The sequence below is a fragment of the Cygnus olor genome, chromosome 7 (genome assembly GCF_009769625.2).
Source record: "Cygnus olor isolate bCygOlo1 chromosome 7, bCygOlo1.pri.v2, whole genome shotgun sequence".
Classification (NCBI taxonomy): Eukaryota; Metazoa; Chordata; class Aves; order Anseriformes; family Anatidae; genus Cygnus; species Cygnus olor.
Window position 1 is genome coordinate 29,521,248 of NC_049175.1, and position 20,310 is coordinate 29,541,557.

Sequence of the window (20,310 nt, forward strand, 5' to 3'; positions counted from 1 at the left end):
ATTACTTAATTGCCATAGCAAACATGGCAAGAGATTATGCTTTTAAATATGACCACAGTTGTTACAGGATGACATAGCTGTTAAGATAATGTCTCAGCACCAAAACTGCTGATTCTGGTTTAACTATTACAATAATGCACAACAATAGTTAGTGTAAAATGTATGCTCAATTTCTGGTAATAACCAGAAATTCACCTCTACATTTTGCAGTGTGAGACCATTAACTCTCACAGAGCTGGTAACACTGGTGATTACTGTAAATAAACAAATTTCCATAATCTGTTGAGGTTGCCTACTTGCTCAGGCAACGTAAATGGTTGTCACAGGAATCTAAGACCGGGAAGGCAACCCAGAAAGTGACTTGCTGATTCCATGACCAACATTTCAGGTATTTCCACTCCATCACTAACTGACATCATCTCATTGCTTTTTGGGAAATGGAACCACCCTCTGCAGCCAACTCATTATTTCATCACGCATAGGTGAACTGCTGTATCTCAAATTCTGAGTCATGATTCTTCAGAGCTTATGAAGTCTTTTAAAATCTGTTCTGTTGCACAAATCTTTACACTAGTCAGTTCAAAATACGCTCTGCAGTAGACTGTGAAGACAAAGTTCCAGAATAGTAAGCCAGTGGAAACACGAAGTGACGTCTCCAGATATTAAAAACAACAACAACAAACTTTGGTAGAGCTGTAGTGAACAAATTTACAGCAAAATTTCTACTCCCCACTAGCAGGCTCAGTCTTCTGTCACTTTGAGATCTAAGGGGCTGCTCTGATGCCTGCAGTCATGCAGATCATTCTGATTTCTGGGAAATTTTGGCATGCAACATTTTGGCCACATTTACAGGTGTAATTTTACAATGCAACTTCCAGCACTTTGTACTGATCTCATTTTAATTGCCTTTTTGATGAACTACCAGGTATGATGCCTGCTCCATTTTGAAGCACCTATCACATTAGAAAAAAGCAGTTTTCACATTTTACAGCAGTTTATTTACTGAAAGCTGCTACAGACGGCCATTGTTCTCAGCTGACAGAATACTAAACATTGAGAACGCACAGGGTAACGTTGCTTCTCTCAATATTTATGCAGCAAAAGTCAGAGCTGATGAGAGACTTGATTCCTGTGCTAACCAGGTTGCTGCTAACGGGGCAGAAGTTAAAGGCCTGAAGAACCTGAGCAACTTTGACTTTCTAGAAATTTTATCACTGCATTAAGGGTCAGCCTCAATAGCAAAAAAAAAAAAAAATGTACTGATTTCAAGCAAACATCTTCAAACAGCCACAGCGCACCAGAAGGCTCATTTCTCATCTGTTTTGTGTGAGAAGCTAAACCACCTCTTCACGACCTTCTTGCTGCTGGTGGATCTTTAACTAAAATGTCCAGCTCCCGCTAGGTGGTGCTGTGGGAAAGTGTTTCTCATCACAGATTTATAGAAAAACAAGATTGGGATTTAACCGAACACCACACATTATTGGTGAGAAACTTTTCAATGCATTTCCCTTTCATTTCAATAAAGAAGAATGTCTCGTGCTGTCTTCGCACTTTCTGTAGCTGAAGTATACAATTTTCTTGTAGTTTATTCCCTGTAATTTAAGGTTTGTTTCCACTACTGGATTAATTTTGGTTGCTCTTACACACCTGCCTTGTACACATGCACATCTTTCTTACCTGAGTTTGATTTTTTTATATATATTTTTTAATTTATGTAAAGGGCATTTCTAGGGTGCAAGCTTAAAGTCAGGCTCACATTTTATTTAATCCCACCACATATAAACACTTTAGAAAAAGAATGCAGGCTAAATTGCTTAAAGTCTGTAAATCCCTGCCACGACTAAACGTGTTACCTCCTTTGCTTTTTAAAGATGATGGTAACTGATATTTGAAGATTAAGTGTCACTCATATACAACAACACAAACACAAATTAAGAGATCACTCCACCCGTGATGGGCTTGTGCTTTCATTAGGGTAAGGGAAGGGAGGAGAAACAGGCACAGAGAGGCGAGGTGAATTGCCCAAGGTCACAGTAGTCACCAGTAGCATTGAGTAGAAAACCCAGATCTCTTGAAAAGATGTAGAGAACCATTTTGTTTCAAGAACTAATTTCTGTAGTCACCAGAAATTAATTGGATTTAATGCTGGTGATAATACAGGGTAAGAAAACCCCAAAGGCTTTTGCTTATTCCCAGAACAAGCATAATGGCAGACAGTTTCCAACATATGCCTTTATCAGTGAGCAGCATCCCCTTAAGGATTAACAAAACTGGGTGAAATCAGTTCTTCCTTTGTGACTAACAAGAGATTTGTGTTTGTAGATGGTTCTGTGGAATGGCTCAGATCTGTTGGAACTGGTCAGAGATCACCAACGCATCTCACAGGAGTTATGAATCATACGTCAGCTGGATTCGCTGCCAGCCTGAATTTGAGAGCAGAAGTTCTGTAATATTCTGACCTGTTAATCACCTATTGTATTCCTGAGCTGAACAGTCTCCTGAATTTCCTCAAGTTAACTTATAATATAGCTCATAATTTAAGATTAGTCCTATGAAATATCAATGAACAAAGTACAAAAGCAGAGAAAACCGATCTATTGATGAGAAGAATGCTTTGCTAAAAGAGATTATCTTATTCACTTCAAACCATCTGTGCCTGAATGCTCTACTGTACTTCCTTTTTCCTCAGCATATCTTCATACTTAATTCAGTTACTGTCAGCTAAAGTCACCGAGATAGCAAAGAAGTCTATTTCCACACCCATTAGATTTGCATTCTGGAAATTAGATTTACAGTCAACTGGTAATACCCGACTAAACCTGCTTCATGATCTGCATTTGAACCGTGTTAATAGTGGTTGCAGGTATAGAAGGTCACCTGAGAAAACTGAGGGACCCTACAACCTGAAAGATATCTTTAAATACAAATTTAAGAAAATAAATGAGATGATTGTTTCTCTTGTTGCAGGATAAAAGAATCTACTAAATGTCAGGAGTTTACAATGTGAGGCAGCTATTTCCATACTGCAACTAACCTGCTTTTCCAGGTGGAAGAGCATTTCATCCTGACCTATTTCAAATTTTATCCCGTATGTATGTCTGGCAAAGTGCTCTGGAAATATATTTCCCTTTGGCGTGCAAGAGAGAAAGCATTCTGCAGCTCTTAATCCTGTTACTGCCACAGAACATTATGGTATTCCTCATATTCTGTTGTGAGCATTGGTGCTCTACAGCTACGTGCCTGGTACAGAGCACAACACCAAGCTGGCTTTTGCCTCATGGTCTGGATTTTGCTGCACCCAAAAGCTAGAATATGCATGTGAATTATGAGCAGAGACACACACAAATGGCCTGCAACCTGCTCCCCGTTCCTCTGCCAGCAGCTGGTGTTAATGCAGGCAAGAAGTGGACCTGTGTGTTTAACTGTGCAGCTTCCCCACATAACACATCGTCACGACTATCCCCATTAAGCCCAGATCAAACACAAAAAGCACTTTGAACAGCAGCAGCAACAATTCTAAAGTGTCAATTAGAAATTATTTCAAAAGAGGATAGAAGCGTAGCAGGCTTTGAGTAAAGCTTATAGCAGAATGGGTTGCTTGTCGGTTCATTACCTCTCCAAGACTCTGTCTCTCCTGTCTGTCCTCGTAGGCGGAAGTGTAGAATGGCTCATAAGTAATTAGGTCTGGACGTTCAATGTCATAAATGGCCTTGACTTTGGGAATGGCTGCTAAATCCTTGTAATCAAGGATCTCATTGTCTACTTTTGCCTGAAGGTCAAAGACAGAACATAAATTAACTTACACAAATGCACTGGTAATTTCTATTTTACACAATTTATGATTTTGTGTATTTGTTATCACACTGTTGCCATGGAAAACCCTTTTTGGCACTCTACACACAAAGTGGCTGCTTCTGTTTCTTCTCCAAGTGGGCCTCTCTCTAAAAGCACACAGTGTTTTCTGAGCTTAGGAAAGAAAGAACATTGCATATACAGATGTCACACAAAAGTTGCTTATCAACAGTACCGAGCTGGAAACTTCAGCTCCACAAATGACTCGTTTTGTGGCCTAAGGCAAGTCATTTCACCTCCGCTCTTATTTTCCCATCTGCAAAATGCGATAATATTAATTTAGATTGCAGATCACAGAGACTGTGAGAGGATTCCATGCAGGAGACCACAGACAGAACGCCAACCTATAAATCTGCACACGAGAGGAAATACAACTCATTACAAGGAAATAAAATGGCAAGCAGGACTAGTTGTCAGGACTAGGCATCAAACTGCCAACTGAAATTATTATATTGTACTCATCACTTAACCTATGCGCAAACTTCTAACTAAAGCATTTGTTGCTTACTAACAGGATACCATGTAGTACCTACATTGACTATTTTCTCACTAAAACTGCGAGACGTTCTTAACTAGTTTGAAACTGGGAGTAGGAAAGCAGTTCTAAAAAGACAGTTGTGGCCATCAGAGGGAGCTGGAAAGAGGTCTTACATATTGTTTAGGCAGCTAATATTTTCTCTTAAAAGAAAACTTGTTAAAAAAATCACCATACATTCTTAACTACATTACAGAAGTAAACTTGATTTTTAAAGCTAATAGGGAATATTCAATTTGCTTTTCACCTTTTCTACTAGGTATTTTAGTTATCCATAGGAGGCTGCACAAGAAAACAAGGCTGATCTGTTTCTACTCGCATTCAGTTCTGTTCTGCCTGAGTACTAGCACATAATGTCTTTAAGTGAATTTACCTTCCTGAGCCCTTCTAACAACCACTAGCCTTGGTGGTTCTTAAATAATGCCATAAATTAAATACAATACAAAATACTTCTGATGGAGAAACAAGGCTTGAAATAGTTAGGAAATCCACTTTTTAAAAACACCCTCAAATCTGTTTAGTTTTGACTCACCAGGTATAACAAAGTACCATAAGCCAATTTAACCCTTGGTAAATAGGTAGTTATACTAATGTGTAATGTTTTTACCGCAGTCTGTTAAAGAACTGCAAATATGTCTGGACATTTTAAATCCAGTGTAAATTACCATAGATACTTTCACAGACCCCAGATGTTGCCCTATAGACTCAGTTGTGTAGCAACAGGTGAAGCTACAGCTTATGCAGGTGATATTACCAAAAGGATGATGGCAGTTCTCCAGAACATGCTCTGTGGTTTGACAGCTGCAGTGTGAACACTTTAGACATATTAGCTGTTTTTTTAGGTTGTTGTTGAAATGCACTGAAGAACTAGCACTTATCTCAAACTCAGGACTTGAGATCTGTAATTTTGGTAATTTTTCTGCGTTATAATACATGTAACAAATAAATCTGTATGCCTTACATTTTCACCTATATAATCTTAAGGTTATCTACAAAATGAGTGATTCAGTATTAAGTGCAGGTAACAGAAAAGAAAGTCTGCCCTGTATCTGCTGCTTCTTCCGAACATAACCTTCGTCCTTGACCCCTCATAATGGACTCTCTCTCAGTAACTTGCCTTCCTGTCATTTTCTTCTTAGCTATTATTTTCCACTTCTCCCTTGGATATTGTGCAGGTTGTCTGGAGCATGTTTTATATGAGGACAAAGGCTATATGGACTCTTAAATGCATGCAAGTTCTTGAACGTGTAGGTTATATGCATTGAAATACAGTAAGTCTGAGAAGGTTGAGCTGTTTTGTTATTCATCCAGGTACAGCTGATTTCATACTCTGCCTCCTTAGAACCAAACTTAGTAGATGATTTCTTCTGACCCTGGAAACTCCTCTGCCAAGAAAAGAAGGGCACTGACAATACTGAAGTATAGTGGTAAATACTAAAAGTGGTGTTAGAAGAGGAGAAAAAAAAACAACTCCTTTGAAATGTTGGGCCAAACTTTCTGTGAATGTATTTCCAACTGCAATTTCTAAGATCTGGTCAGGCAGCTGACCTGTCTGCCTTCTGTCCATCTTCACATCACCAAGTGGCTTCAGGAGATTTACTAAATCTTTATGTGGCCTGGAAAAAGCCTGCCCTGCCCTTGAAATTCTGTGGTGATTAAAACTACCCCTGTAATGGTGCTGAGAATTTTAACAATTTAACCACTGAAATGAAGGCATTAGCATCAGTATAGAAATGTTTTATTTCAGCATGAAGTATTTCATATTCAAGCAGCTCATTCATCAGAAGAAATACTTACATAGATAGTGTGGCCTGGTGAGCCAGGTATACTGGAACCTGGTCTGGAATAAATACTTTCTGATGATGTTCTCGTAGGCTGAAAAACAAACAGGAACTTTTCAGAGCCACCTGAAGCAATTAACATTGGTAACTTTGGTTTTAAGTGAAGAAATCTGCACACATCTTGAAATTAACCGCATTTTGGGAAAAAAAAAGTCAAGACAAATGCAAGCATTCTGGCATATTTCACAATCTTATGAGGCAGGTGTGGGCTTTTTTTTTTTTTTTTTCAGGGGAAAGAGTGTTGTGAGGGAGGAAGGAGGTTTTCTAAATCATATGGTGTAAAAGAATGACAACAATGATGAACAAAACAAAACGACACCTGCCAGAGACACTGCAAGTAGCCATATAACGTACAGCTCAGGACAGTCCTGCTGGTCACTTTATCAAAATGTTAGTTCACAAACAGCTAGAGATTATCAGCAGCCATTGGCTCAGCAGCCAAAATTGTTGAGAGGAGCACAGCACACACGTCATTGCTTTCCAGGTGTTCAGTCACTGGATTTCCATTATGAATATGGAATTGAATTTGGCCCTTCTCAGTAGAAAGACCAGAAATCCTTGGCTTGGAGCTGTTCCCTGCATCTGCAGCACAACTTAGATGCAACCTAAAAACTAAACTATTGGTTGAAATTTCATGATTCCCCACACTGCAAAACTGATGTTTAGTGCCAATGTCCTGCAAACTGAAATTCAGGAGAACAGCTGCACCCCTACAGAGTGAGTGCTGCCGCACATTCAGAGGATTATCTAACACTACATCAGTACTGAACAGACACTGATTCCCTAGTGAAAGTTTTGTGAGAGGAGACAAAATAACTTGGCATTGAGATGTGGGGATCCTGAAAACCTGACAAATTTGAAAACCATTTATTTGATCAAAAGTCACTCAAGGCTATTGGGGCAATAACTCAAATATAGCATGCAGCAGACAAAGGTAATCAAAGATCCCACTTCCACTTGAGAAGCCATTTTTGTTCCCTAATTGACTGTGAAGAACTAACTCCTATCATAAAGTAATGCATCAGCAGATGACTCTGAGAACAGTGCAGTGGGTTGTTTCAAAGTCACCAAAAATTAAGCCTTCTTAAGCAGTCCTTACCTCTCGTCTGTTTGTGACAATGTGCTAAGGGACCTTCGAGTCACATACTGGTGAGAAACAAGACTAAACAGCTTGGTTCACTGATTTTTCTTAGGAAATATTTGGAGTGAGCAAGGCTACTGGACATTTCTCATCCTTGAAACACTCTCAGACTCTTTCTACCTTTAATTTCATAGCCAGGAAAGCTACTGGAACCATCCTTATAAAAAATGCTGAAGACTAGCTGAGGATCATACAGCAGGATTCCTCTGACTCCCTCTGTGGAAATGAGATCACCATATGCAGGGAGGGTCAAAGAAATAAAGGGCTTTGAACACATTCCACCAAAAAACGTGAAGATCCAGATCAAATAGAGAGCAGATGTGGCTATGGAATGACATGGTCACCAATCCCCTCAGGAGTACGTCTGAGAATGCCTTCTCAGCTGGACATTTGTATGTTCCTTTCTTTTTCCCTCTGTAGCTGCAAATTCCTACATCCCAAAAGGGAGCACAGAAATTTCTCAGCTGTCCTTTAGCTCCTTCCATGATGAAATCAAAGGAAAAACAAAACAAAACAGTCCCCCCCACACACTTGTTTGATGGAAACGTTACAAGACTTAAGCTGGCTATTGCTGAGAAACACTTCATCCCCTTTTCATTTTGCCATTTCACGCCACTGAGTGAAGACACATGTAATGTGCTGCTGCAGTTGCTATGGAAAACCACTGTTTTCACTACAACACAGGGAACACCATTAAGCACTTGAGGTACTGTTAGGGGTGTCTCTGTTACCTTTTAAAGCATGTCTGCCAAAAGTGAGAGTTTTGTCTGATTAATTTTCCCTCTTGCAGGAAAACAAGCATGAGAGCCAGTTACAACTTCTTCTAAACTGGCACGCCTTCTGGGTTGCTTTTCCCTCTGGTTCTTTGTAATCTCTTCAGGAAATCAGAATTTTTCAGCCCTTGCTTCAACTCTCAGTCTCACCTCTTAGTGTAACTGCTAAAATCTTCTTCAGCAAAGAAAAATTCCCTTGTGCTTATCACTTCAGTGAGTTTATTGAATACAGTCAGTCTAAGAAGACAGTTTCAGCAATGCCCTGCTAACAATTCTTTTATGTGCTCTTAGTTCAGGAGTACAGAAGCAGTTGCCAGATGGACTGGCAAGTCGTAGCACCTGTTCTTCATTTCCTCTCCGTGCTTCTGCTCCAAGTTCCTCATTACTATCCCATTAACACGGCCACGAGCCAGATTTGACACTCTCTAAAACCAGTTTTCTATTTTCTGTAACAGTTCCTGTGTACAGCAGTTTAACCTGGAGCGTCTGATGAAGTTCCACGTTCTCCAGGCAGGATGCCACCCTACCTGAGCACACGTGGGTTATCTGCTGAGCATCTGAATGCAAGCAGACCTGCTACTCTGCGCTTCCTCCATCAGCTCCCAGCCCTTTATCTGGACTGATTTTACAACATACCCTTGAAGACAGTGCACGGAAGAGGACTTCTGCATCTACTTTCGTTCTTGCTGCCTCACTTTGCCCTACTTGTTCTGAATTACACAGGCTGTTTCCATCGCAGATGGCTATTCTCTGTAGACTCTGCTGTTCCCCATATGGTCTGGAATCCTTCACAGATTTGCACCTTCCCCTAAATACGACTGCGCTGCATTGAAGAACATTTCTGCTCTTTGCCTTAACAAACCTACATTGAAGATCCCTTGATATAAACTGTTAGTTTTGCAAAGTTTTAGGCTATTAGACAACTATAGCAACCAAGAGGCCTATAACAACTCCTGACTCAAAATCTGTGGCTGGGTATGGCTTTTATTATATTGTATGTTATGTTCTCATTATCAGTCGAGAAACCCTGTCTCTGTAGCACTGTTGTGACTTTACTACTTAAACAGGTGGCAAGAGACACATTGGCTGATGAATTCTCTACTGACGTAACTGGTGTAAATCCCATCCTAGAGAAGAGCTGGATAAGAGCACAGGTTAAAACTGGAACAGCGGCAAACCCTGACCTTCACTGGAGATGTCACATTAGCATCTCTTAAACACATACAGATAAGAAAATGAGAGACTTCTTTAATATGAATGCATTCCTCTAGAGGTATTTCATCCCATCACAACAGACCTGGGACACTTGTTCTATACTCCCAGCAACAAAGTTAAGCTGGCTTACTTCTGCAAATGGATCTGGAATATTCTTTGCATGACCGTGCTTGTTCTTTAAGGATTCAAATAGAGCTTTTCACACTGTCACTTTTTTCAGAGAAATTTAAATCAAATCTTTGTTAAGAACTACAACTATTTTTTTCTTGTGGCATGGTCGTTCTCCACATTTTTTAACTGTAGAAAAGTTGTTTTTCTTTCCTCCTCCATCCAAATGGATGTAACACTGGTAAATACATTAACATGGGATGTCTGTACCACATATAGGAAGTTTGCGAATGCATATGAAAAAAACAAACAATAGAAGTTCATACATATCATTAAGGTAGCTAAGGGAAAGAACCAAATCATGAAGTAGCTGAAATATCTGTAAGACTTCTCCGTATTTCCCACTTTATTCACAGACATCTTATTTTTATGTTTTTGATCTTCATTTCATGCATTTGTCCTCAATGCAAAAGTTCTTTACCAACTTCATTTGCAGACTGGCAGAGGTAACACCAACTGTCATGCTCTTGATGCTCATCCTGTTAGGTTCATTGTGAATTTTAATGCTCAGTTATCATACCACCCATGCATATGGCCCAAATTAATTAACTTGTTATTTTATTATTAGATTACGAAGCTTAACATGTTCATCTGCGTTTACCTCAGCTTGTCATGTCATCATGCATGGCACATCATCTAAATACACAACTTCTTTCAAGAAAAACATCCACACTAGAGCCATTCACATCATCCAGATACTGCTGTAATGCGGTGGCTGTGGCTTTTTGAAGTACAGATGTTCAAAAGCATGCTCTACAATAACTAAGTGCAGGCAACCAGATCAAAACTGATCCCAAGAACATCTGGCCAAACAGATGCACTATTGTTTATCAAAGGCATCGTCAGCGTTGTTTACAGTACCTGCCTTAGTTTTTTGATAGAGTTCATTATGCAAGGCGGTGATAATAGCTGCAGAAAAATGAATACGTTTTCACTTAATAACATTTAGCAGCACAGTTTAAGCAAATTCTCTAAACCTCAGAAGCTACTGTAAGTGAAGCCTATTTATAAATAAGCTAAAAAGAAGATTAGGGTGTAATTTATTCTACTCAGCAGCCACAACTTTGCAATAGCAAAGAATTTGACAGTCCCAGTGCAATACTTGCTACTGGAAGTACCTGCTTCAGCAACTGCAAGGCTTTACAGAGGATAGAAGTTTTTTAGGTCTTGGAACCAGGGCTCCTTGGAGACAGGTTTCCCATGGATTTCAGTAATTTTCAATGGCAGTGTACAAGACCAATAACGCACTTCAGTGCTACAGCATTCATTGTGCCTGTCTGCCAGTTGAACTGTGCCCTTCTTACAAGTGTGTTACCTTCAAATGCGCAGAGTACTTCAGTATTTCTCTTCCTTAAAAATCTACAATATATGTGCACCACGACAAAGCTAGCGAAAAGGTCTAGTTCAAAGTCACACAGACACATATTAATAGGTTACAAGAATTTTTTCTTCCCTTTCTAGACAAAAAGGCCAGAAAGGAGAAGGAATTTTCAGCACAGTCATTGAAGACACACTGCTACCATATGTAAGATCTTTTACAAGACTACTCATGCAAATGTAGTCTTCACCAAAAGTAACCTGAGTGGAAAGCAGAAAAAAAATGAAGTGGAAAGTCCAGAACATACTAAATTCAATGGTCAATTTCTTATAGAATTCACAAGATTTGGTTTACTTCCTCAAAAATTATTAAAAGAACTTTTTTTGTGTGTGTGTGTGTGATAGGTAGCAAGTATGGTTTTAAAAACACTACAGTCATCTTTTAACTTAAGACATTTTCCCCTACAAGCTAGTTATTTCAATTTGCTGGGTTCCTTCTTACATTTAGCAAACAATTAACCCCAGTAAACATGGGTCTCAGTCCACAGACAGCCACTCATGGCAAACGATAAGCTATTACTGCACGAGGTTTATATTTCTTTTATGTTTCTTTATACCTTTTATGTTCCCTTATATTCTTTTCCTTTCTTTCTTGCACTGCCTTTGGCATCTAATTCCTAGCGAAATGCCTAACTTCTAACTCCTACTGATTTCAATGGAAGCTCCAGTACTCAAGTTTGGCAGCTCAGCACTTTTGTTGGGCTGGTCGTAGATGGTGGTTTTGATGCCTGATGTGTGATCACTGCATCAGTGGCATTTAAAGTGCTTGGAGTAAAGTTCTGTTTGAATCACACACCAAGGATTGTCTTCTCCACGTTATGTACACCATCCAAACAGTTTTCAGCAGGGTTATCATGTGATGAAGAGCTGCAGTAGGCATACACCTTCTCCTGTCTTGCCTGTAATCTGCCACCATATTAGTAATAAAACACACATACAAAATGGAACTCATTGGCAGCAGGTTCATCCGAGGCTCAAAACGTCTTCTAACTACAGTACCAAAGTTTGTTCATAGATCTAAGAGACTGTCAGGTATTTCTGTTTCTGGCTAAGATTTTGTGACCCATTTCCCACTAGCTGTTTGGTACTCAGCTCAGTCACAAAGTCTCAGAACTCTGAAGTCAAGATCCAGGGACCTACAGGATCTTTGAAGTATGCACCTTCATCAACAGGTGCACACTTCAGAGAAACAAGAAACATTAACAAGACTGAACCGCCATGGTCTGGAAAAGGCTGCAGATAATATTTACAAAACATGCATGCTCTGGCTTACTATGTGCAAAAGGCATTTGCATCAAGCATGCTCTGGTAAAGTTAAAACTGTAATTTTAATGTAGATTAAAGCCTTTGGCCCATCTTTACAGCAACAGCAGTGATAGCATCTTTGTGTCTACTCTGCAGAAGAACACTTAAAGCCAAAATCTGCCTTGAATTACATTTTGTATAATCAGCCTGTAAATCTAAGCAGCATTAAATACTGACTAAATTTACACAAGAGGATATCACCTGACCCTAAGCTACTTGTATCCTATACAGTCTACAAAGCAAGAAAGAGAACATACCTTGATTTTGGCATGGGCCACTCATATTTTTCCTTGCATATTTTTCTAATACATTGGATAGGATTCATTTTTCAATCCTAAGGCTCCTGGATTTCAACATTGGAAACTCAGACTCCTGCATGCTAAACTGACTGCAAGAAGCCACTACACTGGCCTAAAAGATGAGCAGAACAGTCCCCCAGATTGCTTTCTTTAGTCTCCAATATCAGATTCCATAAAGCCTAAAAGCGCAGAGACAATGCCCTCCTTAGGAGCCGTGATAACATAACTTTGTAGCTTTATTTTCTTGATATATATTCTGTAGATAAGAGAGAGCAACATTCAAGAGGGGTTAATGCATTGCAACATCCAAGTGAACTCTGTGAAGTCCTGTGCAGGACAAAGGGCACAGGGCTGGCAGTGACCGCTATTGAATCACAGCGCTGTATTCAGCCACGTAACGCTGCTCTGCAGACTGCATCTAACAAATATCCTGCCCTGGCTGATGATACAACTATGGTCTGCCTTGTGATGAGAGATGTGAAGGCAGTGTGAGCAGACACAGTGAGAGTCCAGTGGCACGGATTCTATCAGCTCGTCTGGCTACAGCTAGCCTGTACTAAGTCCATATCTGCACATTTTTACTTCATTATTGGGTGAAAGCTGTACAACCAGACAGCAGATACAACCAACAAAGAAGCAATGCTCTGAATGAGAAGAAACAGAAGTAGGTGGTGGTCTCAGGTGCACACCAAACTCAAGGAAGTCTGAAAGCAGAACAATCAAGAAGGGGCAACCTCCTAACGCCAACATGGATGTGCTGCTGACTATGGAGAGGCCAAATGCTCTGGGGCAGTGCCCAGGACATGCCCAAACCCAGCTTTTTGTAAATATTTTCTCAACTGAAGTTTTCATCTGTATTTGGTCAATGATTATAAAAACAAAAATGATATAACTGATAGCATTTTTCTCTCTAAAAAACATAAACCATTGTTCATGGAAACCTGACTTCTTCCCTTCAAAGTCAGACACTTTTTTACCATTTTCATTTGCTTCATATTTGCACTCTAATTTTTTCCTTCAGAAGAAAAACTTTCTATGGCACTGGAAGAAAAATACTGCAACCCGCAAAAGCTCAAATTAATCTAAAAAAATAAATTAAGCATTTCATTAAAAGAAATGAAAATGTGAGAATTAACAAACACTGGACTACATGATGCAAAATACAGAATCAGTGCCCAGGGTGGCAAGTGACAGCAGGAAAGCTATGTGGCAGAAGTAGTAGCAAGCACAGCAAATGACAATAACCAAGAATCTTCTCAGTAAAGAAGATTGTTATCAACACTGAAAACACAACAGCAAACCTCTGCAGAGCGTGGTCTGCGCAGAACCAGACTCTTTGGATAAAAGAACTCAGATGAGGAATGCTGTCATGAAACAGAAAAGGGAAAAAGAAGAGTGAAAAGGAAAATAGTTTCCCCAGCCCATAAGATTTATGTTACTTATTGGTCCCTGTAGAATCACAAACCACCAGACAGTTGTTAAAAACAAAATAAACACCACCAACAAAAACTAAGCAATATATATTCTTGTTGTATACACACGACTGCTTTACTTTGCTTGTTTTGTCTTTATAGTCCTCTACAAAAAATCCAGGAGGAAGACCTTAACCATTTGTATGAACTCCATCTGAAATACTAACCAGCTAAAGTGTTGATTAGTTTATATCACAAATCAGTTTCTGCTGGAAAACAGAAGTTGCTGAAAACTTCTGAAGTGACTTCCACGATAAAAGGGCATTTTTTTTTGTTTTGCTCTACTGGGAAAGGAAACTCAGCAGAGCAGAGAGGCCTTGTCACTGACTTTTTGCAGAACCACCAGTATATCTAGGCCTGACCATGAAAGTGGTTTTATCTCATATTTGACAACTCACAAACCAGATTCTGATTCTCATATCAGGTTGAAATCTACGCAACCAAGAAACTGACAGCGAATCAAACCACAGTTCATAATTTAGTGGTGACATGTTCAAATAGCACATAGTTCTGCCAGTTGTTTAATATGTTTCTGTACCTACCTTTTTGCTACTGCCTTCATTTGAGCCTGCCGAATGAAACATTTGGCAAAGTCATCTAAATGAACTTAAGTGATCAAGTGAACTCAAACTGATTTTAAAATAAGGTGTCTGATATTTGCAGAATACATACAGACTATCTGTGATGTAAAGCTGAAGCTAAAAATCCTCTCTCTCTCCAGTTATCTTCAATATATTGCATTTCCTGATACCCTTTAAAGACATTTGAAACCTCTGCATAGAAGATCTCCAGGAATAAGGTAGCCTTGGATAGCTTTGCCATGACATTTCTCATGTTCCCCTAATAAGCATTCTCTCACTTAATTTGTCTTAAATTTCCTGAAAGAACTCACTTATGCAAAGTCTTGCAGGTGGGTGAATTTATTTACTTCATTCACTTCAATTAAAAACAGCTGAAGAGGAAGAAGATTCACATGCTTAAATGTGTAATGGAAAAATGGAGAAGATACTTGAAGAGGACTTGACAATTTCCATGGGGAATGGAAATAAATCAACTGAGTTATAAGGCCAGCTTGGAGAAGGTTCATAAGGGCAGCACTGTAGTCAGGAATGCTTTGATAAGGCTTTTGGGTCCAAGTGAAAGGGAGGTATTGTACCCCAGCCATTCACTGCTAAGCGTAAGCATTCTGACACTTAAGCAGGGCCAAAGCCTTGCCTTACATTCAAATTGTTAAATGAGGAAGAAAATCCAGAGCAGCACAAAAAGTACTGTGGTAATTAGTTGACATTAATAAGGGAGCAATCTAATTCTTTGGAGATCTCTCTTTACCTTCTAATTACTGAGTGCTGGCATAAACAATCTGTCTGCTCCTTGGGTGATGCAATAGCCCCACGCCTATTCTGGAGGTAACGTGGTAAAGTTACAGCTGGTGTACACTATGATAAGAGGGTCACTGAGAACAATATTTATGCAAGTGACATAATGCTGCATGCTGGAAACCAAAGGCCAGGAGACAGACTTCTGAGAACAGCCAGGGAGCTTACTGACTTCCTAAGTTTCCAAGCCTGCATCACACCCACCTCTTTGCAGCTGACAGGACCGGGTACAAAATCCAGAGAATTTTATGAAGAAAGTTTCATAGGCATTTTTAATACTGGGTCACCTGTGGCCAGTTCTACTTCTGTATTATCAGTACAGCCCACACTAATGTGAACTCTGATCAAGAAACAGTTATCAGTATGCTACCTACGTTCATAGTAAATTTGCAGAACAGTGCACCTGGCCTGGGTTTCCTGTGAACAACCCACACGTAGAACAAAACCCACAGGATAACCTCCATGCCAGTGCCTCTCATTTTCCTTGGCTGACAGACCATCTACACATTTTATTCACATGAAGTCTCTAATATTCATATTCAGAAAAATTAACAAAGTTCAAAGAAACTACTGAGACATCAAAGAGAGTAAATTGTCCAGAAGGCAAATTAGTGAATATAGGCTTAACATTAAAATTGCATGCAAAAAATCCAGGCTATAATGTTTATCCGTGCAATGTTATTCCCATCAAAGATTTAATCCAGAAACCTTGTAGGGATATGCTGAAGTGACCCCAAGGATAACTGCAACTCTTCTTGGCATTCAAATTAGGATCCCTTTAGTCTGGGTTTTATTTGGATGAAGAGTCCATCTGAGCTAAATGCTGTAAATAACTGCACAGAATGGGGTAACTATTGAGAAGTTATACAGATTTGCAAAAATACTAAGATACCTTGTAGCACTTGCTCTGTTCACATTTTCCTCTTAAAAATCTCCCCCTCCCCCCAAAAAAAAAATAATTAAGATATAAGATTAAATGTCTTAAAGACAATGCCACGTCTGTATGTCAGTAAATGATGCTATCTTCAGATCAGTACACTGAAACAGATACGTGAAGATGGTGAGCCTAAAAATCACACCAGTACCTCTGAAGTGCTGTCACAGTTATTCTGCCAGTGTGGTGACAGCTATGCACTAAACAAACATGGACAATCAACTCTTTCAAATACAATGTCCAGTTACTGGGTGTGCAAAATATCCAGTGAGTTATTGCCACAAGTTCAGCTTACCCTTAGCTTCTCTTCGGTCTTAGTGGATTGCTTACAGTCGGGATGCCAGACAGTGGAACCTTTGGGAGGTGTAAAAAGGAGAAAAATCCTTATTCAGATTAAAACAGATGATTTCTGGTCATGAAAACTTAGTCATGAAAAGAGAACCCCTTCACTGTATCTGACTGTGAAAGAGGAACACAAGTGAAACAAACAAACCAAACCCTCAGCCCACCTACAGCAGCCCCTTGTGGAAGCTGTCAAAGCACTTAGCACACATTTTTAATTAAGTCAAACAGCAGTAAGCAGCAAGAAAGGCAGCCAGCACCAGCTGGAAGAACTGAAAGAGTAAGGGTTCTTCTGGTGAGGATGGAGGGCAAGGGCCATGGCGACCTGATCTGCTCTTCCCTTATGCATATTCCCTTATGCTCTTCCACCACGCATAAAAAGGAAGCTCTGGTTACAAGCCCACCAATACCAGCAAAGTCTGACGACTTCCTTGAGCAGTAGGTGCCGTGCTCAGTTATTGCGAAATATTGAGAAATATCACCTCTTCCCTACAACTATGCAAAATGCAACAGGAAAAGCTTATATGGAGCAAAATTAGAAAAAATTTACAACACAGCAGTCAGTGCTGTAAATAACTTTGTGCCCACTGCACCAAGCTGGAGAAGCCAGTACGACATTTGGCATGAAGCAGTACGTGAAGGAGCCTCTCTCGAGATCCAAGTGCACCGTACTTGTCACTGGCACACACATCGCTTCTGCTCCTTGCTCTGTGAGGTCAGTGGCATGTGTTGTACTGGCATTTCTGCACGGCACGTTCCAGCCTCACATCCTTTAAAAAAAATTAAGGTCTCCACTGTTTGTGTTCCAAAACATGGGATTTTCTCTTACATTGTGAAAATGTAAATATCCATCTGTGCCCACGGGCTGAGCAGTGCCCAGGGCAAGGGGGACTTCCATTCCACTTCAGTGCTCAGGAACAGAGCATGAACTGTGGTCACTGCTGGGAAGCTGCTGGCAGGTTTTAGCCAAACTGAAATGGAGCAGAAGCTAATGCTGATTTGTAACACTGACTGCAGCTGCAGTCAAATTCAAACTTCAGTCCAGCCACTGCAAAGCCAATACTGAGCCCTGTCTGTCTGCAGGAGGGAGCTTCACCTTCACTCCGTGCACAAAGAAACCAAACAAAGGGCCGTCCAGGTCTCCTGCTGGTGAATATTAGCCCAAGTGCAGCCAGAGGACACCCCACCCTCAGAGCCACTGAGAGGTACGGGTCAGGGGCCCTGGACACTTTATTCTAACAAGCCCTTACATGCCTCAGTACAGAAGTGAAGGGCAACAGGAATGATTTCACTTCCCAGCAGCACACAGCATAATCATCATCAGAAGACTGCAGGGAACGCTGTGATTCTGGATCAGGGCCTGAGACGTTTGGCTTTGAGTCTAAGACAAGGAAGAAGAAACTGCATTTGGCAGGCGGGAACGATCAGATAACAGGGAGAAGCGTACCGAGAGCCTTCTCTGTAAACAAACAGCAGCTTCCGAGCCAGGACCCCACAGCGCCAGCAAGATCAGCAGAGAAGCATGGCCTGTGCATTTGCTGAGGAGATCAGGCAGATCCCAGCCCTCAGGAGGAAGGGAGTTCGTGCTATAGGGCTGATGAGTTAAGACTCAGAAGGTTTCAGAATTTGCAAATTCAGTTACAAGCTTCCTGCGTGACCCTAAGAAAAATGTTCTCTGCTCCTCTGTACCTCAGTTTCTTTTCTGTTAAACCATTCCCATCATCAAAGAAAAAGCTATCACTGCATTTTCAGGCAGCATTTACCACAAACTAGTCCAATCTTAGGAACACCCCAGGAGAACGCTGGAGCTGCTGAAGGAGAACAAGAAACGCAAGAAGGTTTGGATATAATTTTCATGGGGTGGAACTTCGTAACCAGTTGAGAGCTTTCTTTCACATAAATGGTAAAAAGTTTTAAAAATATGAAATTGTGTAACCCAAATCAGATAGAGCAGGCACAAGAAGTAAAATGCAAATATTTTTTCATGATCCTGAAATATAACTTTTAGATTTTATTCACCCAACTGCGTCACACTATTTTGAAATGTTTGGAACTGTGTAAATTCTCAAGTTGCATTGCCCTTCCTTTTCCTAACAGAAACAGTTCAGCAAATTGTGGCTAATCCCACTCTTAATGTAAGTTTGCTCACTTGGCAGACATCAACCAACACATTCATTTATTCAGCTTTTTGCTTTGCGTGTGCCACTGATTCAGAATATAGTGCTCTAAAAAGCAGAAGCTCAGTTACACAGTGAATAAGGCTGAAAGCCTGTGTGAGAATCAAGAGCAGCAGCCCTCTGAATGCTAAGCAACATCCTAGCTCAGCAACAGCCCTCTGGGATGATCCCTATAATAAAATACTACTAAGGAAGTCCATGGGAAAGAGAGTTTCTGATGCTGCTTCCTTGTTATTTTCCTGTGAGGGAGCCGGGTGAAGTCAGAGTGCTTCTGCTAGCGCTACTTAAGCCATCCTTAACACAGAAAGCCCCAGAATGGTGGGTTTGGTTTTGTGTTTTCCTTTTGCTGGTTTGCTTTTGCACATTTCTATTGCAAGTGACTAACAGAAACCTACCAGGCTCCTCTAATTATACAAAGTGGTACCAACTCAGTTTTTATGTCCAGTAGAGAGAACAACTAGAAATGAGAAGGAAGCTTCCTATTTTCATATATTTCATCGATAATGTGATTTTGGTTCTGGCTGGTTTTTATTTCAGAGAAATGCTTGGAAGGCTGTTATTCTGCACCCGAGGGGGAACAATTTGGATGGAGTCAGGATATCCATTTCAGCTGAGAGCTCTGCAGAGGAAAGGCTTTCAGGTCACCTACACTTAAAAGCATGCTGAATTCAGCAAGGAAAGCTTTGTCAGGACAGTCTGGAGTACACTCAGCAATAACATTACTTGGTCAGAAAACAGATTTATACAATAAAGCAATGCAACCTGGGCTGCTGCTCCTCCACTGAAGCACAGTGAGCGCGAAGAACATCAATTCACCTTCATGAGACAGGAGATACAGAAGTATGCGCAGCTAAGAAGAGAATGATGGCAGGTCAAGGAGCCAGGTATCTCTTCCTGTCTCATATCACCTAAGCTTTTCCAGGACAAAATCTAGCCTTGTTTAAGTACCTCCTGCCTTACTGGGATCTGCACAAGTTTACACCACAGCCTGCACGTGAACTTCCATTATGTGCTGGACTGGTGCAAACTGCATCAGTTCATCCCTTGCTGCTGTTAAAATAATTTGTGAATTAATCTGCTCACCTTGAACTCTGCCTGTCCTTTATCATACTATCATGTGAAGAAACGAAGATCGCTATTTGTCAGATGCTGAAACTGCTGCTTTCAAATTAGTCTTTCCAGTTTGCCATCAGAAAGCAGTAGTTCCTACCCAGCCCTCTTTCAGCCTCTCCTTGCTCTGGCAATGAAGTGCCGCTAAACAACTGTGTACTCTGTGCACAGCTGGAATAAGATGATGCCTTACAAGGCCAGTGAGATGAGAAAAATGGACTGCAAGGGAGGACAAACTATAAAATAACACAAGTTAGCTTCAAAGGAATTCCTTAACAATGTTATCTAGTTTTGGAATTCCTCCAGAAGAATCTGTCTCCAGTTTTTCAGGAGATAGCTGCCATCACACTTTCATCATTTCTTTCCTATGCTTTTACAGTCCTTTCAGGTGCA

At 40.4% G+C, this 20,310-nt stretch overlaps 1 protein-coding gene across 24 annotated transcripts in view; it reads right to left on the reverse strand.

The window, feature by feature from the left end:
- ABLIM1 (actin binding LIM protein 1) overlaps positions 1 to 20,310 on the reverse strand; it is a 190,297-nt gene that overhangs the window by 35,068 nt on the left and 134,919 nt on the right. For 15 of the 24 annotated variants that reach the window (XM_040563189.1, XM_040563190.1, XM_040563186.1 and 12 more), the window contains 4 exons: positions 16,584 to 16,642; positions 10,387 to 10,434; positions 6,185 to 6,262; positions 3,614 to 3,769 (listed from right to left, as the gene is read on the reverse strand). In XM_040563189.1, the coding sequence (XP_040419123.1) occupies positions 3,614 to 3,769; positions 6,185 to 6,262; positions 10,387 to 10,434; positions 16,584 to 16,642 (341 nt within the window). The remainder of the gene's footprint in view (positions 1 to 3,613; positions 3,770 to 6,184; positions 6,263 to 10,386; positions 10,435 to 16,583; positions 16,643 to 20,310) is intronic. The other 9 variants (XM_040563194.1, XM_040563195.1, XM_040563196.1 and 6 more) reach the window with 1 other exon arrangement.